Consider the following 27,777-nt stretch of genomic DNA (forward strand, 5'->3'; position numbering starts at 1 on the left):
TTTTAGGCAGTCCAGAGGGGGCAATTCTTTTTTTTTTTTTCCAACAGCTTTATCGACGTAGATTTCATATGTCATAAGGTTCACCCATTTAAATGGCACAGTTCAGTGGGTCTCAGTATATTCACAGAGCTGTGCAACTATCACCACAATCTAATTTTAGAAGATTCTCAGCACCCTGAAGGAAACCTGTGCACAAGATCCATCACTTGAAGCAGCCAATGCTTAGCCTGAAGGGAGAAGCCGCTTAAACAGTGGTTTTGAAGGCGGCATGGCAGATAATTTGGAGTGTGTTGGGGGATGCTCCTCACATCAGACCCCCAAACATCTGCCTATTTCTCAGCCATTAGAGAGAGGTCCACAGAGCAGAGTGTGTTCCACTCACCCATCTTTAGATCCAAGAAATAATTGCATTTTTTTCTATAGAAAGCAGGGCAGAGGCTACCCGAATGTTTTGGAAAGTAGAGGGTATGTGCGGGAGGGGGCTGAGGTCTCCAAAGAGAATGATGGAAGAGGAAGTGAGGGTGGAGGAAGGAAGGGCTATGTCCCCATACTTAACAGTTACGCTCCCACCCCAGCCAGATGAGTAAAGACTTTTTAAAGAAAATATGTGAATTGGATTGTGTCATTCCCCTGCTCAAAACTTTCCAGTGGCCTTTCTTCTTTTTCTGGAACAAAACCTAGAGAACTTAACAGTCTTCAAGGCCTCCCAGCTTCATCCCGTGTTGTGCTCCCATTCATTTTCTTCCTTCCAGCCTCACAGGTTTCTTCTTCTTTTCCTATTCGGTGCCTCCATTAGCCTTTGGCAGATAGAAAAAAGTGCACCCTCTTGGTGGACAACTTGGAGAAAAGATTTTGTTTCCTGAGCCTGGTGCCTTTTTACAGTGCACAACCTGGGCAACTGAACACAGGAGTCCTGCCTTAAATATGCCAAGCCCCAAACAAATCAGATTTGGACATCTGGGAGGAAAGGAAAGAGCATGGGCTCTGATGACAGAAAGGGTGGGAATCCTAGCTCAGCCACTTGCCAGATGTGTAATCCAGGGAGTGATTCTATCTAAGAGATGGAAAAATTCCTGCCCTGGGGGATGGAAAGTGCTGTGAGTGAAATCATTAGTGTTCTGTGCTTGATCCAGGTCCCTCCCTTCCCCTGTGTGGTCCCAGAATCTCTATCTCCATTTAACAGAGTCGATGATGTCAGCAGAAGCATGTACATTTTTCTTTTAAAATTTAAAATGTATCTTTTCTCAGCTTTTTCTCACTACAACTGCTTCTCTCCATATTCACTATCACCAACCTGGATGAAGTCTGAATGACAACAGGCTCCTAATTGTGCCCACTCCTTTCCACTCTGGCCCCTCCAACGTTTTCAGAAGTCACAACAGAATATTTTAAAAACTGCACCTCATCATGTCGTCCCATACCCCACTGTCTGCTTCAAACTCTTCCTCATCCTTCTGGTCTCAGGCCAAATGTCAACAGCTAAGGTGGTCTTCCAGGACTGCTCAATCAATTTCAAGTTCAATGCTGTTAGGACCTATCTAATGGCTTGAGATAGCCACACCTGATGTCCCATGAGAGGAAATGGCCCGAAGTCCCCAAGGAAATTCAAGAGTCCAAGGACAGTCTGGGTTGATGATCTGGCTTCCACACCAGCCTGGAGAGTCATGAGGAAGTGCTAATTGCAGTGGAGGATGTGACTGACTAAAAACTCCAATAGCCTCTGTTCCCCAGTCCAGTGTTCTGCTTTGCGCCCAATGGCTGGGCAGGAGAGCAAGGACCAAGAGAGCCATCACTTCGTGGAACCCAGTATGGGGCAGAGGAAACAGGATGTGCAGGACAGTGGCTCAGCGGCACCATGTGGGGGTGGCAGGAGCAACAGCCACAGTGGATTGATGACTACACAGGAAGACCCTGGGCTGTGCGGAATCACTGTTCAACAGCGACACCATGTGGCAGTGGCAGGAACAGCATCCCAGGGAACGGATACACTCTACACACCCTCTGCTTGACATTAGGAAGCAAGACCTCCTCTCTTTGGACTAAGTAAGCCCCAGATATTCTTGGGCAGCGTGGAACGAGGGTTATCCTCAAAAAGGGACAGTGGGAGTTTTCTGTGAAGGAAGGCACGTGGGGGCTCAAGACTTTAGAGAAATAAAAAGAGGTGATTTTATCTTGGCCACACTCGGGGCAGCCAATGAACGAATGAATGGACATAAAACAAGAAATAACACCATCACAAAGAATGTTACAGAAAAAAAAAAATTGTGTGTGTGTGTGTGTGTGTGTGCACGCTATGTGAAGCACAAAGAGAAATACTCTACAATCGAAAAGCAATTCCAGGAGGAAATGTCCGTGCAGCCTTAGCCCTTGAAAGAAACGCTTAATCCCTGAAATACACACCACACACTTTTCCAAGGAACAAAGTTCCCCATGTTTAGTTCATTTCTGAATCTGGGTCTGGAGACGTTTGCAAGGGTCACCGCGTCAAGAGCTAGAGAAGGAAGCCGCGAGAGAGGCGGCTTGCGCTGACAGCCCCTCACCTGCCGGCGTGACTGGCAGCCCCGGCACGCACGGACACTTCAGCCGAAGTGGACATCCGCGCCGAACAGCAGGAAATCCTGGGGAGAGACGAGAACGCCGGCTTCGGTTGGGAGAACAGCTCTCGTTTGTGAGTGTGGGTTGGGCTGCTGGGTTTTTAGAAGGAAACTGTGGGAGCCTGCCTTTTGGGAAGGAGGGAGCGGAGCAGGTTTGTCTGTGGACAGACGGAAAGGCAGGAGTGAGCGGGAGGGACTCGGCATCGCGCCACTGGGGTCTGCACGTCAGCAGCTGTGGATCTGTCCACAGCTTCCCAAACAGCTGTTTCCTTCTCAGACGTGGAGACCCCCGGGCTGCCGTGAAGGCCTTCATTTGTCATCCCTGCCTCTTGGCAGCTCAAGGGAGCCCTCCTTCCCATCAAGGCTGCAAAATCACTTCTATTTTGTGCCATCCTACCCTTCACTCAGACTTTTCAGAAAGGAAGAAATTAAATTGTGCCCATTGGGGTCATTTTTGAATTTTAAGGATGAACTTGGTAAAATGTGGGGAACGTGGGGGATGTGCTTCCTCTGCTCTGTCAGCTGTTTCTCTATTGTCTCTTACCCTGAGTAGTTCCTGGGTCCAAGGAATCGGGGATTGATTGATATTGGGGGGTGAGGGAGAGCGGGGAATCTGAGCGATGTGGGGGTTTCCCGTGAGGGCCACGAGATTATCAGGAAGCCACTGCCCATGATAAGAAATGCAGGAGTGGGTGATGGTTTCCTTGTAGGTTCATCAGATTTGTTGGAACATGCTGGGCTTAAGGGGCCTCAGGGTGGAGGCACCCAGGAAGCCAGCTATATGCCAGTCGGGCGTGTAGAAGAGACTGGAAGGGTGGCTGGGTCACTGGGTGGCACAAAGGTGACTGTTGAGTCTGAAGGGATGAAAGTGATCAGAGAAAGCAATGGGAGGGGGAAGGGCAGAGGCCTGGGCAGAGCCCCGGAGAATCCTGCTCGGAGCAGAGGGAGGAGACCAGCAAAGGGAGAGTGGCCAGAAAACTGGGAAAGGGTATCTTCAAAGCTAAGAGGAGAAAGTATTCCAGGATTGGGAAAATAGTGTCAAATGCCATTAGGGGGTCAGGCGAGGGGAAAGAGAATAGGAAGCCATCCATTCTGGAATCTCAGTCTGCCAAGATACTGACCATGCTTTATATCCCACGGGCCTAGAAGGATGCTGGATATAAAGGAATTCATGTGACGCATATTTGTCAAATATTTAAATGCATCCACCTTATAGAAGAGGCTCTGGGGCCAGAGAGTGAGTTCCGTTTTTACCGAGTGTATCGTGGGAGTGGTGCTGCCAGTGGTTAAAAGCAGGGACCTGGCTTTGAACTTGGACTGCACTTAATGGCCATGTGGCTTTCCTGAGCCTCAGCCTTTGTTCTCTGTTTATTAACAACACCCACCGTCCGGGATTGTTGTAAGGGAAGAAAGTGCTATATACAGGGCTTACGTGGAGGAAGGCAGTTGTTGTGTGGGCTTTGCTGCAGAAGACCTTGGGGGACTCACCTGGTGAGGCTGAAGCACCAGGTTGAAGAGCTGGATGTAGGCAGGCAACGGGAGAGGAAAGCCTTTCTGTAGCTTCTCTGCTTTGGAGGTGAAGGTAGAGGTCAAGGGTAAGGTAGAGGTTAAGGTTATCTCCTCTGCAGGGAGGAGGAGGTAGAGAGAGGGCAGGGACCTAAGACAGCCAGCCAGGCGGCCTCCTAGACCAGCGTGCCTGGCTCTGGGTAGGGATGGAGTGGTGCAGGCCTGGGAAGGCTGCCTGGAGTCTCGGGCTCTCTCCTCCACCAAGCTCCAGGCACCTGGGACCCACGCATTCCTGCCCCCTCAGCCTCTGGCCCACATCCAGTTCCTGTGTGGGCCTCTTCCCCGAGACCAGCCTCCTGCTGGTGCACACCTGGCCCGAGCGATGGCTGGGGCGGCTGTTTGTAAGGATGTGGACAGCCTGTGGACATGGGATGGGGTATCTACTCATGTGCACTCAAAGCCCCTCCATGTTTACGATGAAACCAGAGATGGGCAGTGGCCAGGGGCCGGCTCGTCCCATTCCACCACATTCTGGCATGGAACTCTGGACAGTTCTAGACTCCAGTTTGATCTCCTAGGTCATTAGGAAGCTGGATTTGTCAAGGTGGAAGGAGAAGCCATAATCTATATAATAATTTGTTGTCTTAATTTATAATTTCTAAATAGTCTAAATGTTCTAGTCACACGGTATGGGGACCTCTGTACTCTTGCCCCTGGCTCCGCAGCGGTGAGGGGGTTTACCAACGTGTGAGCTGAGTGTAAACGTTGGCCTGGGTTAGCCCTTCTTCCCTGGTCCTTCTGTCTGAGTTGCAAAAAGACCAAGGGCTCTGGCTTCAGAGCTCGGATCAAACCCAAGCTCCAACTCTCACCTCCTCTGTGACCAGGAGCAATCAGTTAACTTCTCTGATCTTCCATTTCCTCTCATGAAAACTGGAGATATTAACATCCCCTGTCTCAAGGGGCTGTCTCAAAGGTTGGATGACATCATGGATGGGCACGTAGGAGGAACTCAACTCATGTGACTTCCCTTTTTCCCGTCCCTTTTCTGGGTCAGATGCCATTAGATTTTCATTTGGGGTGACCACCTCCAGCCCCTAGAACTGGGGCTGGGTATTAAGTGGCTCCTGGACTGAACCCCACCCACTTCCCCAGGACTGAAAACCAATCACTTCTCCAAAGCTCCTTACCGTTAATCTCCGGAAGCACCACAGTGGGCAAGACATAGTTCATGACCATCTGCAGCAATTCAACCTGGGGACCAGGAGGAGGACGGGACTCACATCAGGGCACTGTGGCATCAGCCATTCTCCATCACCCTCCCTGCCACCCAGGGCAACCGCACAGCCGGAAAACCGCTGAGAGATGGACACCAGGGGGATGTGAAAACTCTGCAGCTGGATCAAGGTCACCAATGAGATCTCTTTTGCTTTACAAACTCCAAGTGCAAATCACATTCTAGATGGTAGAGGGCAAAGCTGAGGTAAGGAAAGTCATTGAGGAGCATTTAAACATGAAAACCTTTGTGTAAGAAAATCCACGTGCTCAGACACTGCAGACTAGAGGGCAAATTAGTTCAATCTCTGAGGGCTATTCAGCAATACTCATCAAAATCCTTAAAAATGTGTGTGTCTGGTGGGCCAGCAAACATGCCGCTAAGGTCTTTATCCTAAGGAAATGACGTAGTGCAGTAAATATAATCCAAACAATAAATTAACAGCAACCTACATGTCCACAATTAGGGAATCATCTGGGCAACATGGTGGCACTTTGATACTAAGAGACTGTACAACTATTTAAAATAGTGTAGAAATATAATTATCAATGCAGATTTTGCTAGATAGGTTTTTGAGTAAGAAAAAGCAGGCCACGGAACCACATAATTCCATTTTGTTATTAAATATGCACAGAAAAAAGTCAGGAAGGATATATTCCAAATTCTTAATTAAGAAGTGAAAATAGGAATATTGCTCATTTGTAAATCTGTAGGTTCTGACTGCTCTATAATGTATATGTTTTGCTTTTGCAAGAATGAAAAAAATTCAAAAATAATGTAACACTCTCAAGATGCTTGTCTGTAGTGGTGACATTTACAACTTGTAAATATGTGCATTTTTGTTTCTGGAACAATTGAGTTTCCTTCAGCAGGCTGTAATTCCCTGGGCTCCTTGAATGAGGTGCCCTTCTTCCCATGAATCTGAGAACTTAAAATTTTTATTTTCTGCAGAAACAGAAGTTAGTTACAGACTGAGTCCAGCTGCCGCCATGAGAGCCTTGGCACCAGTAAATCCATGAAAATACAATGAGGTTGTTTTGGGTCCTTCTGTTGTAATCTTAGTGGATGGAAACGGCTGGCTGGATTTCCATCGGTTTTGGAGGGGATGTTGGGACGGTCTGACTTCAGGGCTGGGCGGCTTATAAGGCACCCTCTTGGAGGGGGTTATTGGGGGGCATTTCAGAGGTTTAAGGAAGATTTAAGTCCTTCAGGAGTTTGACCAGAGGCTCCCTAAGAGATTCTGGCCAGGTACAGTAAGACGCTGTGGACAGAATCAGCACATCATGGCTTCTGATAGAAGTCACATGGTGATGCTCATTCATCAAGGCTGTTGAGGACCATTTGACTTGTTATTTACAGGGACAAGTCCCCACCAGTGCCCCAGGCGTGGGGGCGGGGGAGAGGCAGGGGTGAGTCTGCTTGATGATGGACAGTGATTCCAGGTAGTGAATCATCTCCTTGGGCACCTGCTCTACTCCACCTCTAAGTGACTCTGTCATTCACCCAGCAGCTCAAGCCAAAATTCTAGAAGTCTTCCTTCATTGCCTTTTCCCTCACCCCACACATCATCTGTCACCAAATGCTAAGTCTACGTCCAAAGTATGTCTTCAATCCACTATCCTTCTTCTTCTTCCTGGCCTAGTCCCAGCCTCAGTCATCTCTCACGTGGGCAAGTGCACCTGACTCCCCAGCAATCCACATGGTCTGATTCTTGTCCCCCATAATCAATCCCCCATCCCAGCCAAGGCGTCTGTTATAAAGTATAAATCAGATCGTGTCACTCCCTGCATGAAACAGTTCACTGGCTTCTCACTGCCCTTTGAACACAATCTATTCCAGCCCAGAAGGCTCGGAAGGGAGCCAGCCCCTGCCTGCCTCTCAAGCCACACCTCCTCTTAGGTCCCCTACTTGCTTTTTCCAGTCCCACTGCTTCCCTCACTCCCTAGACACACCAAGCTTGTTCCCACCACAGGGCCTTTGCCCATGCTATTCCCTCTGCCTGCAAAAAATCTCTACCGTGCTGGCTTCTGCAGCCCAAATACCACCTCCTCAGAGAGGCTTTCCCTGATCACATGGTCTAACCCGCCCCCTCCCCATCACTCTCTACCCCATCTCCATCTTGGTTTTCATCCCATTGATCTTGACTGAAATGATCTAGAAGGGGTCACTTTCCTGTCCTCATCAGCATATCCCCACACCTGGAAAAATGCCCTCCACAGAATGGGTATCTGATAAAATAGTTAACCTGTTCATTCAACAAACATCTGTTGAGCAGATTTTTCCATACCTGGTTGTGCACATTTAATTCCATTTAAACCTCCCCACAGTAACCCAGCTGGAAAGGATTAGCCCTGATTTGTGGGGAAGGTCTGAAGTTCAAAGAGGGGAAGTGACTTGCCCAAGACCCACAGTTAGTAAGCCTAAAGCAGCAATTCCAGCTCAGGGCTCTGTGTCCACAAAGCTCCCAGCATCATTATTTCACATGCAAATTACATGCAAATGAACCAGTGGTCTGCTGAAATGATGCCAAGAGCCCGGAGTGGCCCTCAGGACAGTCATCTCCAGATCAGGGGAAGGAAGGACTCACCGAGAAGGGGCCGATGTCCGAGTGCTTCAGGTTCAGGAGCAGCCTGTGAGAAGGGGAGGGGGAAGCTGAGACCACCATTTGCCTGGCCTGTATTGGAACCCAGTTGCTGGGGAGAAGGGCCCCCTCTGGAGGATGCCACCTGGTTTCCCCATCCTGTATCCGTCCCCCTTCCTCTGGTGACAGCTTCCTGATTTTTCATTTGGGAAAGCCACCCACTCCCTACATTAATAATGCTGAGTTCTAGAGCGGGCTGGCCAAAGGGCGTAGTCTACCTCCCCTGCCACAGTGATTGCTTTAAGGATGGACCTCTAACCCATGCTGACCCAATGAGACTTGGTCCCAGGACTTCTGCTGGAAATAACTGGGAATGAGGTGTTCTCTTTTCTCCACCAAAATTAGGAGGATGCTGGTGACCATTTTTGCCACCACTTGTTGACAGCCTGCTAGGAAACGAAGCCAGCATAGGGGATAGCAGAGCCAAGAGATTAAGAGAGTCAAGTCCTAAGGACATCACTTCTGCACCTGGATCCACCCTTGCCTGAAACCCTTGGTCTTTTCAAGGAGTCAGTAAACTAACCCATAAACTTCATGACATTTTAACAATGACCGAGGAGAAAGGTAAATAAGTGGTTATTTTTGAACCCCTATCATTCACTGTGTTGAGTGCTTTATCCCATTGAATTCCTGTAACACCCAAGAGTCAAGGGCCATCACACTCTTGTTTTACAGATGAGGTCCCTGACACTCAGAGGGGTCAAGTAACCTGCCCAAGACCACACAGTTAACAATTAGCCAAGTAGAATTTCAAACAGGTCTCACTGATGCCACAGTTTTTGTTGTCTCCAATGCCCTACAAAGCTTGAAAACTCGCTCTTGTTCACCAAGAGCTGGGAGCCCCATGACTCCTGCCCTATGGACTCTCACAGCCCCCATCCCTGCCTATTTCAGAAAGTCTGTACTCAGCCATTAGCCTGCTATATCCTCTCAGGCTCCTCGACTTGAGAGGCCCAGGGGGGTTTCCCAGGAAAATTAAACCCACATGTTTCTGAAGCAGTAACACTTGTCAAAATGATGCCAGGAGAAATAAGCCACATGTAAACCTCAGGAGCCAAATTCAAGGTTAAGAAGGACAGTTCTGTGCCAGAGAGAAGGCAGGAATGGGCAGGAATGTGGGTCAAGACTCAATTTAAACAGCGTGAAAGTGATGAAGAGGTAGCTGCCCTGTCAAAAGGCTGGGGTCATCGCATCTGCTCTGTGCATGTCTCCCTCGCTCTGTATCTCTGTGTTTCACCTTTTCTCTCTCCCTCTTTCCTCCCTTTGTGTCTATTTGTCTCTCTGAGAGTCTCTCCATCTGTCTGTCTATTTGTCTGCCTTGCTCTTGCTTTCTGTCTCTCTTTCCTTCTCTCTCTCTCTGTTTCTCCCCCAGTTTTTGTATTTCTCTTTTTCGGTGTGCCTCTCTGTCTTTCTCTTTCCCTCTTGCTTACTGAGGGCTTATTTTATGCCTTTAAGTGTCCTAAATGCAGCAACCCATGCTAATACTTCATTTCATCCTCACAAAATGCTGTGAGCAAAGAATAATTATTGGGTTTATTTTACCAGCCCAGGAAACTAAAGTCTGGAGAGTTTGGTGCTTGCCAAGGCGAGCTGAGCCTCAAAGGCAGCAGCCTCAGTGTCAGAGCCCCCATTCCTACTACAGCCTCCTCTGCCGGGAGTCAAACCTGGGCGTGGATTCCAGAGTCTCCCAGCAGGAGGTGGCTATGAAGGATGGGGAGGGAAGACGTTGAAGTGGGTTTCCAAGCGCTAAGGAAGGCCAGGCACTGGGGGCTTCCATGGTTCAGTGTGGAGTGGATTCCTCAGCTGGCACTGCCCAGCCATGAGTTGGCCTAGCACTGGGGGGTGTCCTGGAACGTGGGACTTTCAGTACCCCAACTGGGACACTATAGACAAGCCAAGATGGTTGGTCACTCTAGGATGTGTGGTCTTGGGCAGGTCACTTCATCTCTGAGCATCAGTTTCACTGTCTGCAAGGTGGGGATATTGTGCCCTCCATGCCCTGTTTGAGGTGTAAAGGTGATGGATTAACAGGAAAGCCTGGCACATGGTAAGGCCACTGCTAGCCCGTGGGTACCAGAACAGATGGGTGGCCTGCTCCTCCCGCACCCACAGGCCCACTTACTTGTTCAGCTTGAGCTCTCCAACAAGCCTGTCGGATCTGGCACCAACATCCACAGAAACGTTCGTGTTCTGCAAAGCAACAGTCCAGGAAGTGAAGTTCCCTGACCCAGGCGCCTGGGGCTCTGCAAAGCCTCCAAGACTGGGAGGGTCAGTTCCACCAAGGCTTGGCAGAGGAGCCCACACCACACGTCAAACCCACAGAACCCACAGAGGAGGAGACTTCCTTTTGCTTTCTGCTTGGTGATGAGTCCTGGACTGTCAGCCAATTAGCCTTTTCTCCTCCTGCTTCTGAGACCCTTTCAGAGTTCCCAGGCCACCCCCGTGGGCTGTGTGAGACTGGCTGAGGGGCCAGACTCCCACAGCCATTCATTCATCAAATGTTTACTGAGTCAGGAAACCGAGGTTCCCAACCTCTGCTTTCCTGCCCACTGTCTGTGTGGCCTTGGGCAACCCCCTCAGAATCCATTTAATCCTAAAGTGGGGGAAATGGGTCACAACTTGAGACTGGGCAGACCTGTGAGCACCTTCTGGTGGGGAGAGTCTGTCCCTCACCTCCAGGGGCCAGAGTGGACACCACCAAATGCTCACTGTGTTGACAGAGTTATCAAATGAATGATTGCACAAATCAAAGGACTAAAACTTGAATACGTGAAGGGCTAAACTCCCAATTGAGGGAATAAACAAAGACAGGCATGGATGAATCAGTGATACATGGAGGAATGAACAAATAGATGAGTGAACAACGAATTGGACAAAGGTGTAAGTGAACAGATATTGGAATCAACAAATGCGTGTATGTTATGCTGTGCACAGATATTGACACATTGTAAACTGACTATACTTCAATATAAAATAAATGCATATATGAACCAGAAAAGATATAGCCTATTTCACATTAACAATCAAATGAATAATTGAATAAATAAATGAATGAATGAGCAAATCCACAAATGCATAATTGAATGACCAAAGATATGAGTGGACGAATTGGAAACACCACACCTATTTCAGGCCAGTGATGGAGTGAATGACGGAATGCATGAACACTGGCAGAAGTCAGAGGCAGTTAGGACAGTGGCTCCAGTCTCAGGTCCTGGAGACACACCGTCCAGGCTTGAGTCTGGGCAGGATTCACACTGGTCCCCCTGACTCTGAGGGCAGTGCCCTCGGCCCTGTCCAGGGATCCCTGTCTCCTCTTACTTGGGAACAACTTACCATCTCAAGCAGGAAGAGGGGGGCCAGAGAGGAGTTTGGGAGGACAGCAAAGGCCTGGGTCTCCAGCACAAAGATGATGTCCAGGCCGGTGGGGCACACGGTGAGGTGCGGTGGGACAGAGGCCCAGATGAGGAGCTGTACCTGCATGTTCGGGAACATCTTGGCCACCTGCAGTCCCCCAGCAGGGACAACCAACAAAAGGGGCAATTTAATAAAACGTTTCTATATCCAATTTCATCCTGGCCCTGCACAAACACCTCCAATGTCTTCCCACTGCTTTTGGAATAAATCCTAAAGGTCACACAATTCAGCATCTGGTCCCCTACCAACCTCACCCTGCAGGCCTCAACCACCTGCCTTCCAACTGCAGGCACACGGGACTTCTATTCCTCAAATATGACCTGCTCTCTTCCCCTCTAAAACCCTTTGCACTCTCTGTTCCCTCTCCCGGAATGCTTGTCCCTCATTCTTCCCTAGCTTGGCTTTTCCCTTTCTTCAGGTCTAGAAAGCAGTGGTGGCTTCATCAAGGAACTGAGGAAAGCTTTGGTGACACCCCTATCTCTGCTAGCCTCCAATCTTCCTCCAGGTAAACTCATAGTAAAATAATTATTTTTATGCAAATGAAGTCTCAAAGAAATTCCCCTGGCCTCCCCTACCAGTCACACCTCTTTCACAGCATCTCCTGTACAGGAATTTCTGGAAATGCCATCACCACAGAGGCTGTTAGAGACTGAATGTTTGTACTCCCCCTAATTCGTATATTGAAGCCTCAATTCCCAATGTGGAGATGGGGCCCTAAGGAAATAACTAAGGTTAAATGAGGTCATAAGGGTGGGGTCCTGATCCAATAGGATTAGCAGCCTTATAAGAAGAGATACCAGAGCTGAGGTGCTCTCCCACCAGGGGCCCGGAGGAAAGGCTGTCTGAGGACAGAGCAAGACAGTGACTGTCTACAAGCCAGGAAGAGAGCCCTCAACAAAAACGGAATCTGCTGGCACCTTGATCTTGGACTTCTTGGCCTCCAGAACTGTGAGAAATAAAATTCTATCGTTTGAGCCAGCCATTCTGTGGCATTTCGGTCTGGCAGCCTGAGCAGCCTGAGACAGGCCCTCCTTGGCTGCCTTGTCTAACGACCTCACCAAACTGTTGGCTTCGCTTATGCAGTCTATATTTTTTAAAAATTGTTTTGGGTTCCTGAACAATCATTTTCTCTCTCCATTGGACTGGAGCTCCAGGAGGGCAGAGATACGATCTGTTTTGCAGGATGCCCAGCACAGGACCCCAGAAATATGTGGGCACTTGGGTGCTTGGAGACTTTCTCTGTGTTGGAGATGGGCTGCACAAAGCTGTTTCCACTTTCTCGAGCTGGGGCGTTTCTGGATTGGAGAGGGGGTTTCTCAGCTGGCCAGTCGGCAGAGCCCTGTCCTTTTTGGCTCCCTTGGGCCACCTCATGAGCTGAGTAAAGAGGACCAGGCCTTTTCTTACCTGGGGTATGAGGGTTCCAAAGAAGTTGGTTGTCAGGTGGAACTTGGATTCCTTTGGAATCTGTAGCAAGGAAAGAAGAGAAAAGGATCTTGGAAGATTATGTTATAGACTGAGGGGCAGATTCTATATAAGGGGTGAGAGACTGCATATACAAACAGACCATGGCCAGACCACATATGACAATGGAATGCTGACCAAGAATGGTCAGGATATGATCAATGACTGCCAGCTTCCCTATTTTTTGTTTGTTTGTTTGCTTGGTGTTTTTTTGGGGAGGGGGGAAAGGAATTAGGTTTATTTTATTTATTTGTTTAATTTTAACAAAAATGCGGGGGATTAAACCCAGGACCTCATGCGTGCTAAGCACACACTCTACCACTGAGCTACACCCTCCCACCTTCCCTATTTTTTTCCCTGAAAAAGTCAAATATGCTCTCCAAACCAGTCCCATAGGATGCCCAACTTCTGTTAGCTCAGCTTCATCTTCCCCAAGCCAGTAATCTCTGTAAGAGCATACCCAGAGACGTCCCTTTTTTCACTATAAAGCTTTCCTGCCCTCTGCCTGCCTTGGAGTCTCTGCCAAATGCAGGTGATGGAGGCTGACTTGCTTGCTCTGAAGAGTTCTCGTCTAGGTGGTCTTTGTGTATTTCCTCAGGGAACACATGGGGGCTCTGATCCCTCTGGTGCCTCCACGGAAAGGGAGGACCTGGCATCTCTTCCAGAAGCAGCATAGGAGGAATCTGTGTGGCTGGGGACCAGGATGAGATGAGGATGCCCCCAGACTCTGGAGATGGGTCAGCTGATGACCAGAGCAGGACTCAGCCACAATATACAGACAGAGACAGTCAGGATGGTGACGGTAGCAGGGATACACTGATAAGACTGGAGGACAGACTGACACGTGGCAAGTGCTCAGTCCGTGTTGGCTGTTACTATTGGTCTTCACTGAGTACTTCCTCCATGCTGAGCCTGGGCGGGGCTGCCCCTGCATTCATGTCTCATTTAATTCTCATTGTACCCTTGGAAGGAAGATACCGTTACTGGTGTTTTATAGATGAGATTCTGAGAGGTTGAAGCACTGGCCCAAAGTCACCCAGCTAGAAAGGAGCGGAGCCGATATTTGAACTCAGGTCCGGCTGACTCTAGAGTCCAGACCTTGGTTTCCAGATCCAGCAAAGACTTGGATCTAGACCATCTACTGCACTGAGTCTAGCGCTCTTCCCAATCCACCCGCTCCTGGCCTTACCATGTCATCCTTGAGGGTTAGATTCAAGACTCCAGCTTCTTGATACACGAGCCCGGCCGTGTTGAAGAAATATTCAGAGATGCCCAGGTACACCATGAGGTGGTGGTCAGTGGGAAGGTTCAGCACCGGTGGGGCAAAGGGACTGGGGCTGCGGTGGGCCAGGCTGAAGACCTCCCCCTGGGGATGGAGGCGGCAGAGTGAGTCTGGGCCCCCTTCAGGAATGACAATTCAATGTTTCTATTCTGATACCCATCATACATTCACAGAGGAGTTGTAATATTTGGGTAATCTCTCTCTCCTCCTTCCCTCCCCACCTCCTTCCCTCCTATTTATCTCTCTGCTCCTTTGTGGTTTCTAAATTTTCTTTTTGACATCAGATGTGTTTGAGAACAAACAAGTAAACAGTGAACAAACAAGCCAGTCCCCAGCTGTGGAGAGACTGAGTGGGGCACAGACGGAGGGAATTCAGGGAGTGGGACTTTCTCCAGCTGAGGTGGTCAGGAAAGGCTGCTTGGGGAACAACATCCCAACACAGACCCACGGGCTAGAAGAAGAAGCCAGCAGGGTAGAGGAGGGCGTGAGAGGGAGGGGAGGACAGGCAGAGGGTCGGACAGGACAAGGGTCCTGAGGTGGGAACTAACTGGATGTGTTGACGAGGTGTAAAGCCAGTGAGTCTGGCTGGAGGGTGGTGAGTGAGGGAGAAAGTGGCATGAAATGAAACTAACTCCATCTATTCATCCCTCCATCCGTCCCTCCCTCCCTCCATCAATAAATATTCACTGAGCACCTATTATATACCAAGCATCGTTGTAGGTGCTGCATACACAATAAAGAACAAAGAAATCACAGCTCCTTTTCTTTCATCACATCGAGGGAGACAGGCTTGTGACTGTGTGTGTGCGCACGCATATGTGTTAAGTGCTGCTGAGAAAGATAAAGCAGGACGTATTTCAGCAACAGTGGTCTGGGAGGGCCTCTCAAGGGAGAGGATATTTGAGCAAAGATTGGAAGGAGGGATAGGAGAGCTTCTGTGGATATCTGGGTGAGAGCCCCCTGGTGAGAAGGAACGGCAAGTGCAAAGGCCCTGGGGAGGGAGCAGTCATAGTATATTTCAGGAATGGCAGGGAGGCCAGTGTGACCAGAGCTGGGAGGAGATGTGGAGAGTGGGCTGGGGGGAATGGTGAGGATAGATAGGAAAGGGGTGGAGTCACTGTAAGATTTGTGTCAAAGGATGCTGGGGAGTCCCGGGGCAGAGGAGAAGAGAGATTTGAGGCAAAGGTATGAGGGTGTATGATTCTTGGTGTAAGTCTCACCTTCAGATGCACATCCAGGTTATCAGCCATGGCTTTTGGAGGTGCCACCAGTGAGTAATCAATCCCTGCCACGTTGTCTAATTTGACTGTCACTAGGGGGAAAGAAGATGGACCATGAACTGGCTCCCCTGGGCAGCATCTTTGAAACCTGGGATGCAGGGTCAGCCTCCCTTAAAATTGAATCAAGACCTGCAGTGCTAATTCCATTCCCACCTCCTCCAGGGAGCCCTCCCTAAGCTCCCTTAAAGGAAAATGAGCCCAAGGCCCACATTCACAGACATCATCTATCTCCCTTCTTCCAACAACCCTGAGACGTGGCTAAAACACAGAGTGAAGAAGCAGAGAGATTTGGGCTTGAAATGAGCTCTCTGTGATCTTGGACAAGTCCTTCCACTTTTCTGAGCCACTTCATTTCATTGTAGGACGAGGCACTGCTTGTGACCTTGAAGACGCCCTGTACAGGGTTGGGGCTCAAAAGCCAGAAGGGATCATTATTGGCAGTGATAATATCCCAGGCTGAGCCCAGACTGGCTTCAGGTCTGAATGGTTTTCCTTTTCCCTGCATTAATCAATGAGGATAAAATAAATATTGGCCCCTCCTTTAGCCCTTCCTTCTCATGTCAGAGGGGAATAAACTGAGTCTCAGAAAACGTAACTAGTCCGAGATGGCATGCCTGGTCAATGACTGAGCTGGGACTCAAACAAAAATCTTTTTCCTGCCTGGTGAGGCCAGACCTTAGACATTGCAAGTGCTTTGAACACACTCAGGATGGGCCCTGCTCCTGGAGGGGCCAGGTGGATCCTGGAGGAAGAGGATGCATCTTAAAGGCGCATATACCATGTGCTGGCCATGCAGGCTCCTCGGGGAGGCAGCCCAGGTAGCAGTTTGGGGCACAGGCTCTGAATTTGGATCCTGCGTCTGCTTCTTACTGGCTTTGTGATCTTGGGCAAGCCTTGGGTCCTTTCTGAGCCCCAGTTTCCTGTTGGTAAAACTGAAAGAATGCAGTGATCTTGGGGCGGGGCTGGGGTGGGGAGGTGGGTGTCTGGAGGCCAGGAGGAAATAGTTCTGCTGGATGCAGGACACATGGTAAGTGCTTGGCCAGAGGGGTTCTCCCCTACCAACTGAAGATCTTCATAGTTTACCAAGTTCTGGGGGATAGAGAAGATTGTCCCCATTTTAAAGATATGGAAACTAAGGCCCAGAGAGAAGTGACCAGCCTCGGATCTCATGCTAGCTATGTAGCTCTGGCTTCAGAGGTGCAGGTATTTGTTGTTTGGAATGGCTGCTTTTCTATTTAACTTCTAGACCTGCTATAAGGACCTGGCCCAATCGGAATCCAAAGCCAATTACTGTTTGAAAATAACCTGTTCTATCCATTCCCACCCAAGCCCAGGCCTGGCTGGGAAACTCACTTGCTCCATCACACTCTCCCTATCTCCCTTTCCCTGTTCCCCTTCTATGCCAGTTTCCTTGACCCCACCTAGCCTTTACCTGGCAAGGTCTCAAAATAAGGTTGCAGCTTGGAGGACACAGTGCTGGTCACTACTTCACAGACCTGGGAAGAACAAAAGAACTGATCAGTGAGAGCTTCCTATAATGGAAAATGTCCTTTGGGAATAATTTTTCCAGACATGTTTTGCTTTTCTTGAATCTTTCATTGAAATCATGGAGCTACTCAAGTTTCCCTTTTCTCCTTGGCCACTGGGAAGCTCAGAGTCCAATATATAGCTTGGAAATAGTAACTGTATGTGACTGTATGATCTGCACATCTGCCTTCTATTTCCTATTTTAGTGAAGAGCTTTTCTGATGGCTATTTGTGTTTTCTATTTTTTAAATGTGGTATTTGTTTGTTTGTTTCTTTGTTTTTGCTCAGCTCTTTTGTGGAATGAGGTGGTGAAAAAAAAACAGGAGGTGGTCAGTGGTCAGCCTTACCCTGTGTGTGCTTCTGGGAGCAGGGGGCAGACTCTCTGCACAAGTCTGGGTGGGCACCCTCATCTTTGCTTTGTGTGTCCAGAGAAGCCCTCCCGTCCTCCACCACAGCTCACAGGGGAATAAGCATTTGTCTGAGAAGACCTGGGTCACATGCTGATTTTGCCACTGAGGAAGTTACTCCATTTCTCTAGACCTCTCTTTTCTCATCTGTAAATTGGGGTGCTGCAGGTTATATTTTCCATTCCACTCACTCATCTTGAATGTGACCTTGTCACCATCATGCCCACCAGTGAGAGGTGGAGTCTGTGAACTCTCCCCTACAATCTGGGTGGGTGGGCTGGTGACTTTCAACTAAGAGAACACGGCGGAAGTGATGTTGCATAACTTCATAGGCGAGGTCATAAAAGACTCTGCGGCTTCCACATTGGTGTCTTGAGATGTTCCCTCAGGGAACCCAGTGGTGCGCTGGGCAAAGCCCAGCTTCACAGAGGGGCTGAGGGTAGGAGTTCTGGTCAATGGCCCCAGATGAGCCAAGCCGTCAAATCTTCCCAGTCCAGGCACCGTGAGGGGCGTGAAAGAAGATCCTGCTTTATGATTCTAGCCCCAAGCTTTGGAACTCTCCCTGCCTGAGGACCTTCTCTCCTCCCTGGACTTTACTCCAAAGTGCCAAGGAGTTACAGACACCAGAAAGACGGGTGAGAATTGGTGGATAAATATCCAGCTTCCCCACCCCTTTGTTCTGAGATGTGCATCCAGGATTCCTGGGAACCGCCTGCAGAACTGAACCGGGTCACTCACAGCAGCGGCCCACTCAGCAGTGCTCCTGTCCCCTGCTCCCTTCCCCACCCCACACCTGGGACTCCCTCCCAAGAAACTACTTACACCAGAATCTTTGTCTCAGCCATGTCTGGGGCTGGGGGGTTACCCAAGCAAGGTCGCCTGCTCCTTGCTCCCAACATGCAGTCAACACCTAGACCTTGGTTTGCAGCGAGATTTCTCCCCTGAGCTCCAGCTGGAGGGTCCAGCTGCCTTCTGGACAGCTGTCCATGGATTTCCCACAGGCCCACAAGACCAGCACAGCCCAACCAAACCCCTCAGGTTCTTACTCCTTCTCAGGGCTGGCCCCCTCTCTGCCCAGAGGGCACCCTCACTACTTCCCTCCCTCCTTTCCCATTGTCAATCAAGTTATTTTCTCTGGGAAGAGGCAGGGAGGAAAGTAAGGAAGGAGGGAGAAATTTTTATTTTCCTGTGTTTCTATCAAATAAAATTCTAGACGTCCCAAGGGGACTTAGGATGTTTCTTCTCCAGGCGACCCAAAGGTGGACCGATGGGCACCTCTGGCAGTGGGGGCAGCTGGACCCTTGGGCTGCCTGCTTTCAGCCAATGCCCTCCAGGGCCATTTACCTATATTGGCCACCAGGGGGCTCCAAACCACAGCAAATCACATCACAGCCCTGTGCAACTGCCCTCTACCTTCACCCCCACATCCGCACCGTATACAAACTCTTCCTTCCTTCAGAGACACATCTTTCTTCCCGTATTGCTTGGGGGTTGAATCCCCAACTCATTCCTCCCCTTTTCCAGAAATTCCTAGCATCATGGACACACTGACACTTCATCCATCCATCCATCCATCCCTCCATCCCTAAAGAGCTTCCCCTCTGAGCTGGAGTGGCCTAGGTTTGAAGCCCAGCACTATTACTTCCTCTGTCTGTGTCTCCATTTACTCATCTGTAAAATGGAGGTAGTCAAGACAACATCCCCACCCCCAGCACCATAAGGATTTTGTGTGGATTAAATGCCGGAATCCTTGTAAAGAGTTCTTAGCATAGCAGAAGCCCACTGTAAGCCCTCAGCATGTATAGGACATCCTTCTTTTCCTCCTCCAACACCATCATTTCATCACCATCATGTTCACCAGCAGCGGCAGCAGCATTTGTGACTGTTTAGTGCGACTGCTATCAGGAGGTCATGCTTTTTTTTCTAAAAGGGTCACTCTTAAGGTGTTACCAAGCAATGATCTGTTTTCATAGTTCCATATGTTAAATATATGCTAACACCCCCATGATACTATAATTACAAAACCAGTTGAGTTATGGGCGAGCCAGGCTGGTGGGCGAGCACACTGCCTGCATTGTCTCAGTAATCCTTACAATTGCTTGGTGAAGAAGGTATCAATGTCCCCATTTTACAGATGGTGAAACTGAGGTTTGGAAAAGTCAAGAAATTTGCCCAAAATCACACAGCTTAGCTCTGGGGCCAGAATTAAAACCGAGACTCTGACTCTAAAACCCTCTAAAATTTTATAATCTACTCTGTTGTGCATTTTGACCACCAAGCATGGTTTTTTTTTTTAATTTTTGACAGAGGGTCTTCAGAGAGATGATCTCAATTGATCGATGTCTCCCTGCTCATATTGTCAGTGCCTTTGGCTGGGAAACCGGGTGTCCCATTGGGAAGACTGTATGAGCCTCTGCAGTCACCCGGAGACCCCTGCCCCTGCTCTTGGCCCCTCTAGCCAGTCTCATGGCAGCCAGAGAAATTGTTCAAAAGCACAGATCTGGCCAGGTCATTCCCTTGCCTAAAACCTTCAATGGCTCCCTACTGCCCTCTGGAGAAAGCCCAAGCTCAATGGCTTGGGTGACAGGCTCAGGGGTTTCCTGGAAGCTGATGGTTTGTTCATGGAGAAGCAGTCCAGGGAATGGCCCCTTTTCTCAGCTGAAGAAGTTGGCTTGGGAGGAAGTTAGGGTGAAGGCAGGGTTCGGGAGCACACGCCTGTGTCTGTCTTTTGTACCAGTTCCAGCCTCAGGGCAGTGTTTAGTCTCACTCTAACAGCTTCATCAGTTGTATGTTTTCTGGGGGCAGGATCACCAAGAAGGGGGTTCAGGGGCCGGGGATGGGGATGGAGAAGGAGATCCAAGGGCTACGAGAAGAGAGGGTCAGTGGGAGAGAATGGCAGTTTCTCTGCAGAGAGGGATGTTGAGGAAAGAGTGGAGGTGGTCCACATGGGCGTGGGAGAGTTTGCTGTGGGTGCGTGACGTGGCCCTTTCCTAGCTTCTTGCTGGATCCCCAAGAAAATGGACATACCCAAGTTTTACAGTTGGATATGTGCTTTCAAAAAGCTGTGGGGACTACCGAAGAGGTCTGGGTGAGAGCAGAAGTGTCCAGCGACGCATATGGGATGTGGACGTGGAGGGTCCCACCCGCTCTGAAGGGGGATGAGACTCTGAGCCCCTCCTACCTTGCTGTTCATGGTGTTTTGGAGCGAAGACTCGATTTTCTTGTGAAAGAGTTGAATCAGCCACCTGGAGAGTGACACGTGGGGACAGGCATGAGGCTTTCCAGACATCCTGAGGCTGCATTCAGAAAGCTGCCTCATCTGGGAAGCCTTCCCCCCTCTTCCAAATAGACCTAACCACCCTCTTTCCTAGGCTCCAACTGTGTACATCCCCACAGACACTTCTTCCCCTGTGTGCAGTGACTTGTGTATGGGGTTATTTCTTCAATAGATACACAGCTGGCCCCACCCTGTCTCAGCTCATTCCTCACCACTCCCTTCCTCTCTGAACTCCAGCCACACTATTCTGCCGTATCCTCTTGTGTCCTGTGCTTCCTCCCACCACAGGGCCTTTGCACATACTGTTTGCACTGCTTCAACCACCCACTGTCCCCAACCTAATTAACTCCACTTATTCTTTCATCTCAATTCAAATGTCATTTCAACGAAGGACTGGTCAGTCCCCAGACCAGGTCGGATCCTCCTGTCCTATGTGTTCCCCACACTTTGTACCTCTTTTTCTTAGTTCTTATACTGTTTTGTAATTTGTGAGACATTCATTAATGCAGTGATTGGATTAATGTTTGTCTTCACCATGGGCTGGAAGCTTCAAGAGAAGAGGGACTGTGTGGCTAAGAATCTGAGGCCAGGCAGTCCTGGGAGGAATCCCTTCTCAATACGCAGTAGGTGTGAAAAGTCAGGTTATTTCCTATTCTTTCTATGCCTTGATCTTCTCCCTGGAAAATGAAGTACTAATAGACTAACCTCACAGAGTCAGTGTGTGGATTGAATGAGATGAGCACACGCTTGAAACGGTGCCTGGCACACAGTAAGCCTCTAATCGCTGTTACTAGGGCCAAATTTAGTGATCACTGCTGTTTCCCTAGCGCATCGCACAAGAAGCCTGGTACACAGCAGATTCTTAGCTGATATTTGTTGGATGGGTGGAGAGATGAGGGACGGACTTGTGGTAAGGATTTCATAAGATGGAGCACTCCAGGCCCAGAGCCTGGAGCATAGTAAGTGCTCAGTAAAGTTTGCTGAATGAATATTGAACAGTCAAGTGACTCCCCAAGGCAGGGGAGTCCCATCTGTCCCCTCCCTACACCCACGGCCTCTGGACAGGGCCTGGTATGGAAGTGGCGTTGGGGATGTGTTTTCCGAATACTAGAATGATTAGGACGATTCTGTCCCTCCTCCCACCCACAGCCCCAGGAGATCGTACCCTAGGCTGCTGCCCGAGATGTGTAAGCCGACACTGTTGATGTGGCTGTTGCAGCTGGAGCAGGCGACAGTGGAGTGACCAGAGGCGGGGTCATAGCCCAGCTTCAGACCAGCTGAAATGGAGATGCCTTCCACACTCAGATCAAAGTTGCCCTTGGCTTTGCTGAAGGGAAAAAAAAAGGAAAGACTTGGAGCAAGCATCTTCTTCCTGCCGCCATTCAAACTTTACATGGACGCTAGAAGCTAGGTTTTGCTATTAGCCCCATTCTGGGTGAGGAGGTGGAGTTCAGAGACGGAAGGTAACTCGCCCAAGGTCACATAGCCGCTTGAGTGAAAGAGCCAGGATGTGACCCCAAAGTTGGAACCTGGGTCTGCCTGGCAGGACCCAGCTCTTACCCACTGCCTCAGCCTCTGCCTGTGCTGTGTGGCTCTAGGGGTGTTTCTTAACCTCTCTGAACTTCAGTTTCCTCACCCAGCCCCTGGACCAGCAATGTGACACCAGCCTTGCCACTAGAAATCTGGGTTTAGAGGGCAGGGGGAATGACTTTAATTAATTAATACCTAGTTCATTAAGTGGGGTTAATAACCCCTCCCTCAGGGATGAAAAGAGGTTTGGAAAAGACATTGGATGTGAATGTAATTTGTCAACTCTTCTATCACGTGATGAAGTATTGTTATTTTTTGTGATCAGTAAGTGAAAGGATAGATACAAAAGAGCCCAAGTGAAGAATTAGGCAATTCTGGTCATGGGGAACCGAAAGACCTAGCAGGCCTTATAAGAGAAGGCAGATCAACACTCCTCTCCTCACCAAAGTACCTCCTCCATTTCCTCCCTGGATTCCCCACAAAGGAGAAGTTGCTAAAGTCACTAATCAGTCTGAGCCACTATCACTGTTGCATAGGGTCTCTGTGGTGAGAGACCAATACTTAGATTCAGAGTTGTCATTTGGATGATTTACCCCAGTTTTCTAGTGTATGAGTTGTTTTAAGCCACTAAATTTGGGATGGCTTGTTACACAGCAATAGCTAACTGATAATGGGGTAAATCAAAGGTCCCACTTAGCCTTCCATCCTAAGCCCCAGGAACCAACTCAGCCTGGCCAAGGTCCTGCATTGAGATGTAGACAAATGCTCAGTTATTAACCAAGGGTTATGTTGAAACTTCTTTTGTGAAAAATTCCCCCTGGAACCCTGAGGGGACAAATGGTGATGCTCAAGGCAAAAACTGGGCCTTCCTGAGACCCTGGCTCTCATCCCTTCTGAATGTCACCCAGAGCTCACCCCCACACTCAACAAATGCCAAGCTTGGAAACGCACATGAAATTCTTTCGTGCCTTCCATTTCCCACTGATCTTGATACTGGCATCTTTGATAGAGAGATCAAGGCCCTGATTAGGCGATGGTCTTATCTGGGAACTGGGAAGCTTGAATCCACGGATAACCATACTGCAAAAAAGAAATGTTCGGTTAGCCTCATGGGTGACCACAAGAGGACTTGGTCAATGGTCAGTGCAGACTCATTCCCCGCCACCCCGGCCCTTTACCCCATTCATTCCAAGAGAACCCAGAAGCCTTGAGAGCAGTCTTGAGAACTCTGCAGCTAGGCTTTAAAGTCAGACAAATCCGCATTTGAGTCTTGCTCCTCAGTTGACTATTGTGTGAGCCTGAGTACATCACTTAATCATCCTGAGCCTCAGTTTCCTCAACTGTAAAATGGGCACGATCATCTCTATCTTGCAGAATGTGGGGTGATCAGTGAAGGTAATGGATGTCATTCTATTGACTACAGATTCTGTAAAGGGCAGAACGTGTCTGTCTTTTTTCATTATTGTAGCCAAGCCTGTTGAGTCAGACACATAGTTAAGTGCTCAGAAATGTTTGTTGAATGACTGGGTGCATAAAATTCTTTAGAGGACATCTGTAGGTTTTCTCCCCAGCACCCATACGCCTCTCTTGTGACAACAGAGCTGCATTTTAGTTTGGGGGACCCTTCCCCGCATCCATTCCATGTTGCTCCAAGGAAAGTTGACTCCACCACCATCTTCAGGGGGTGAATGGAGCTAGTGACTTCAGTGCAAGCTCATTCGTGTATTCTATTCCCCTGGCCACAGTGATTGGTTCAAGAGTGCGTACGGAATCTAAGATGGACAATCAGAGTGAATCTTAGGGGTTTTGCTTGAGCTGTAAGGAGAAAGAGCCCTCCTTCCACAAAGCTGGGAGTGCTGAGGCGATGCTGGTGGCCCTCTTGCCCCTTTGTGGGGATACGCTACACAAGAATTGGCCCTCCCCAAGGGAAGGGATGCTGAGAGGTGGCAAGAGAGGAACATGGTCCAGTGACACTTGAGACTGCCTCAAGCAGAACCTGAAGCCAGACCATTCCAGGGACTTCTCAGTTGTGGGAGCCGGTAAACTCTGGTTCAGGCCATTTTGGATTAGGTTTTCTGTCCTTGAAACTTCACCACCTCCCCCTTCAAATCCTAATTAATATACAGGCCTGGCACAGTTTTGAGGTTCACAACACATCTCCCCAGGAGTCATGGTGAGTGTCTGAAAGAGTTTTTGTGGCTTCCTCCACCCTTAGCCTAGGGGACTGTATCCCCTCGGGATGGAAGAAACACTGGCTTTGGGATCTTAACTTCTCTGAGTTTAGGAATTTGTGGTCCTGGGATTCGAGGTCTTGGTGGCCCCCAAATACTACGCTCCTGCACACCGAGGACGGGGCGGGACAGGCCTTACCTGTAGAAGCTATATTGCCCTTTCCCAAGGTACTTGACCTTAAAGCTTCCTGAGAAGGGCGGAATCGTGATCTTCTCCAGCTCCTTCTGCAGAATCGTCACTCCCTGCTGGCAGGCTGAGTGGAGAGAGCAGGGCCGCTGGTCAGAGGCACAGCCAGTTCGTGGCGGGGACAGTGGCATGGGAAAGGTCTAAAGCAGGGCTCAGCTGAGGTTTTTTGTCAAGGGTCAGAGAGTAAATATTTTCGGCTTTATGGGTCATAGTGTCTCTATCACAGCCACTCGGCTCTGCCTTTATGCACAAAGCAGCCGTAGACAATACGTAAATTAATAGGTGTGGCTGTGTTCCAATAAAACTTTATTGATCGACACTGAAATTTGAATTTCGTATCGTTTTCACATAGCGTGAGATAGGAGTCTTCTTTTGATTACTTTTTCAACTGTTTAAAAATGTAAAAGCTAGGCTCAGTTCCTGGGCCACACAAAAACATGTGTTGGCCCAGATTTGGCCTGTGGGCTGTAGTTTGCCAACCCCTAGTTTAAAATATCACCCCCGAAATCCCCAGTCATGCATCCTTTGGGTTTTATTGAACACCTGCTCTGGGTTCTGCCCTCACTGATACTCCATCTCTCCGGCTTGTGGACTCTCTCGCCACAGGACTTTTGCACATTCCATTCCTGCTGCCTAGAAGACCCTTCCCTCCCATCTTCACCTGATCAACTTCTAGTCAATTCATTCATCACTTCCTCTAGGAACTTTCTCTGACTTAGCAGATGAGAAAGCTCCCCCTTGCTATCATTCTCACGGTGCCGTGGGCATCTCCTCTGGAGCTCCCACTACCATTGGTAATCATGCATTTATTCACAAGAGTTTTTGATTCATCTCTCTCTCCTCTACTAAGCCTCCTAAGAACGGTGGCAGATGTCCCCTGCACTTACCACAGTGACTGGAACTTAACATCTGTTGGATGAATAAATGAATGAATGCCCCAAGGTCAGGAATTCTGCTAACTATTACATAGTTAACAGAACCAAAGAACTAATTAAAAGGCAAACACGTTAACTGAGAAGGAGTGAATAGTACGATGAGGGACCCCAGGGTTTGTGTTTTCCAGGAGCCAGTTAGGAAATAATAATAGTAATTATAATGACATTTATCAAGCTCCTACTCTGTACATTGTTCTGGGCTCTGCACAGATATTAAGTCACTGAATCTGAACAATCCTAGGTCCCATTACTACTCCCAATTCACAGATGGGAAAGCTGAGATCCAGAAAGGTGAGCACACAGCTGACAGGTGATGCAGGCAGGATTTGAATGCAGGCTTCCTGGTCCCAGAGCCTGCATTTTATTTTTGAATCCCTTGAGATAAACTTTCTGGGGATTCAGAAGTAAACAATGCATATATTGTCAGTGCCCAGAGGAAAAAGACGATATGGGAGGGCCAGGATCTGTGGGTCTGCAGGGGCCATGCCCAGGGCCCTCATGCCAAGCCCAGGACATCTTCTGAGGGCGCTTGGGAGCCACTGAATAGTGGGAATAAACAGGGAAGGACACGAACAGATTTGCTGCAGTTCAGAAAACTCGCCGATTGCCATGTGGGGTGTGAATAGAAAGAGAAACCAAGGCTGCTGTGACAGACATTGAAGACGTCTGGGCTTCAAGGAGGAGCCCAAGCTTCTGCTCCCGGGAAGCTTCAGGGCCACCCCAGCCCTGGGCACAGAGGAGGGCCATGACTCCTTTCTCCTAGCTCACATGAGCCTTCAGTCTGCAGCCCTGAGGTCTCAGAGGTGTCCTGCCCAGGCTGGGGTAGGAATTCAGGGATGGGACACCAGGTGCCCCGAGGCCTGTCCTGATCCCCCAGGGGCACACCAGCCGCTGAGGTTCTGCCTTCAACTGGGTCTGATCCCCCTGGGGCCAGCCATCCCCCGCTGCTCTGCAGTTCATCTCTCTGCTACTGAGAGGCAGCATTGAGCAGCCCCAAGTGGGGACATCAGACAAGACCAGAGCTCAGACCCAGGCCACCCACATCTTGAGTCCCTCCTCCAAGTTTGTCTGCTCATCTGTGAATGTTGCTGGTAACAGCACGTCCTGTTAGCACAGTGCCGGCCCCAGAGCTGAGCTGGTCAGGGGGCTGCTTCGGGCCACTCTCTCGTCTGTCTGGGCCCAGATGAGTGGCCTGGGGGACTCCCTCTGGGTCACCCAATGGCTGATGTGCACAATAAGGCTGCCAAGCCCCTACCCTGGGGGAGACCATTAAGAAGGGACCACACGCCTCTCCTCAGTTCTGCCCACACAGAAGACTGAGCCAGGAATCTTGAGGCAAATGGCAGGGCTGAGAACCAGCTTGGGAGGAAGTGAAGGGCCTGGAAGCCCGCGTTTGGTATTGGGTAGAGGGAGGGACCGTGAGGGGCCTGAGCACTGGGCTCAGAGTCCTCCAGCTCCAGTGCTGCCCCTTCCCAGCTCTGTGACCATGGGCAACTCCCCTGGCCTTCTTCATAAAACAGGGAGGGGAAGAGGAGCTCCTGAGAGGAGCTGTGAGCAGGCCAGACAATGGATTTAAAGGGCTGCACAAAGCAGGTGCTCAATCAGTGCTCCTTAGAGGGGCGGCTGGTGGGAGGGGAGGGAAGGAAGGCATCCAATTACCATAGTCCAGACCCTTCTGGGTGATCCTGGCCACGACGCCGGGGTTGGGGTTCGCTGTCACGGCTGTGCCCAGGGCGGCCAGCACCACCAGAGTGGCCCACCTCAGTGTGCTGTCAGGGCCCCTGGCCATGTCTTCGTCCTCCAGAGCTGCCAGAGCCTCGAGGCCTTGGAGGGGAACCAGGGACCTGTGCAGGAGGCAGCTGGGGAAACGCAAGTCAGTAAAATGTGGAAAGGAGGAAGGAACAGGAGTGGGGGCGGGAGAGGGGGAGGACACCGGCCTGCGGTTCCCCGGTTCCCCACCGCGGTCGGGCCACAGCCCCAGAGGCCTCCAGAGAGGAGCCTGGGAACTGGGGGTGGGGGGTGGGGTGGTGAGACTTCTGGCTCTGGGCATTGTTCCCCTGCCTAAGCACCCTGTCCCCCTCCCTGAACCCCCACCCTAATCCCTCCTCCTAAGGACTTCCTTAAAGCTGGGTGGTGGGTACATCAAAGTTCATTATATTTTTCCTTTTTTTTTTAACGCTCTATTGGGGTGCAATTGACAAATAAAATTGTATACAGCTGACCCTTGAA

The 27,777-nt window shown here is 49.7% G+C and overlaps 1 protein-coding gene across 2 annotated transcripts; it reads right to left on the reverse strand.

Annotated features, from left to right (window-relative positions):
• Nucleotides 1-27,434, reverse strand: BPI (bactericidal permeability increasing protein). Of its 2 annotated transcripts, none has more exons than XM_010975238.3 (15): nucleotides 27,208-27,434; nucleotides 24,566-24,680; nucleotides 23,147-23,275; nucleotides 21,831-21,992; nucleotides 20,570-20,633; nucleotides 16,887-16,950; nucleotides 15,395-15,486; nucleotides 14,082-14,258; nucleotides 12,836-12,895; nucleotides 11,351-11,518; nucleotides 10,137-10,204; nucleotides 7,961-8,003; nucleotides 5,288-5,351; nucleotides 4,083-4,159; nucleotides 1-2,618 (listed from the first exon to the last, which is right to left on the reverse strand). In XM_010975238.3, the coding sequence occupies exons 1-15, from the start codon at nucleotides 27,335-27,337 to the stop codon at nucleotides 2,580-2,582; spliced, it is 1,452 nt and encodes a 483-aa protein (XP_010973540.1). In that variant the 5' UTR covers nucleotides 27,338-27,434; the 3' UTR covers nucleotides 1-2,579. The 2 variants fall into 2 exon arrangements, with proteins under 2 accessions (XP_010973540.1, XP_010973539.1); XM_010975237.3 differs by having other exon boundaries at nucleotides 4,083-4,162.
• Between the last annotated feature and the right edge of the window lie 343 nt (nucleotides 27,435-27,777).

Source organism: Camelus dromedarius, chromosome 18 (genome assembly GCF_036321535.1).
Source record: "Camelus dromedarius isolate mCamDro1 chromosome 18, mCamDro1.pat, whole genome shotgun sequence".
Lineage (NCBI taxonomy): Eukaryota > Metazoa > Chordata > Mammalia > Artiodactyla > Camelidae > Camelus > Camelus dromedarius.

Excerpts from the sequence above, each read along its gene's own strand:
- BPI (XM_010975237.3), bottom strand. The coding sequence starts at position 27,337 with ATGGCCAGGGGCCCTGACAGCACACTGAGGTGGGCCACTCTGGTGGTG. Across the intron at positions 8,004-10,136 it reads GGAGAGCTCAAGCTGAACAA|GCTGCTCCTGAACCTGAAGC; the intron begins GTAAGTGGGCCT and ends CCCTTCTCACAG. Across the intron at positions 5,352-7,960 it reads CGGACATCGGCCCCTTCTCG|GTTGAATTGCTGCAGATGGT; the intron begins GTGAGTCCTTCC and ends CCTGGTCCCCAG.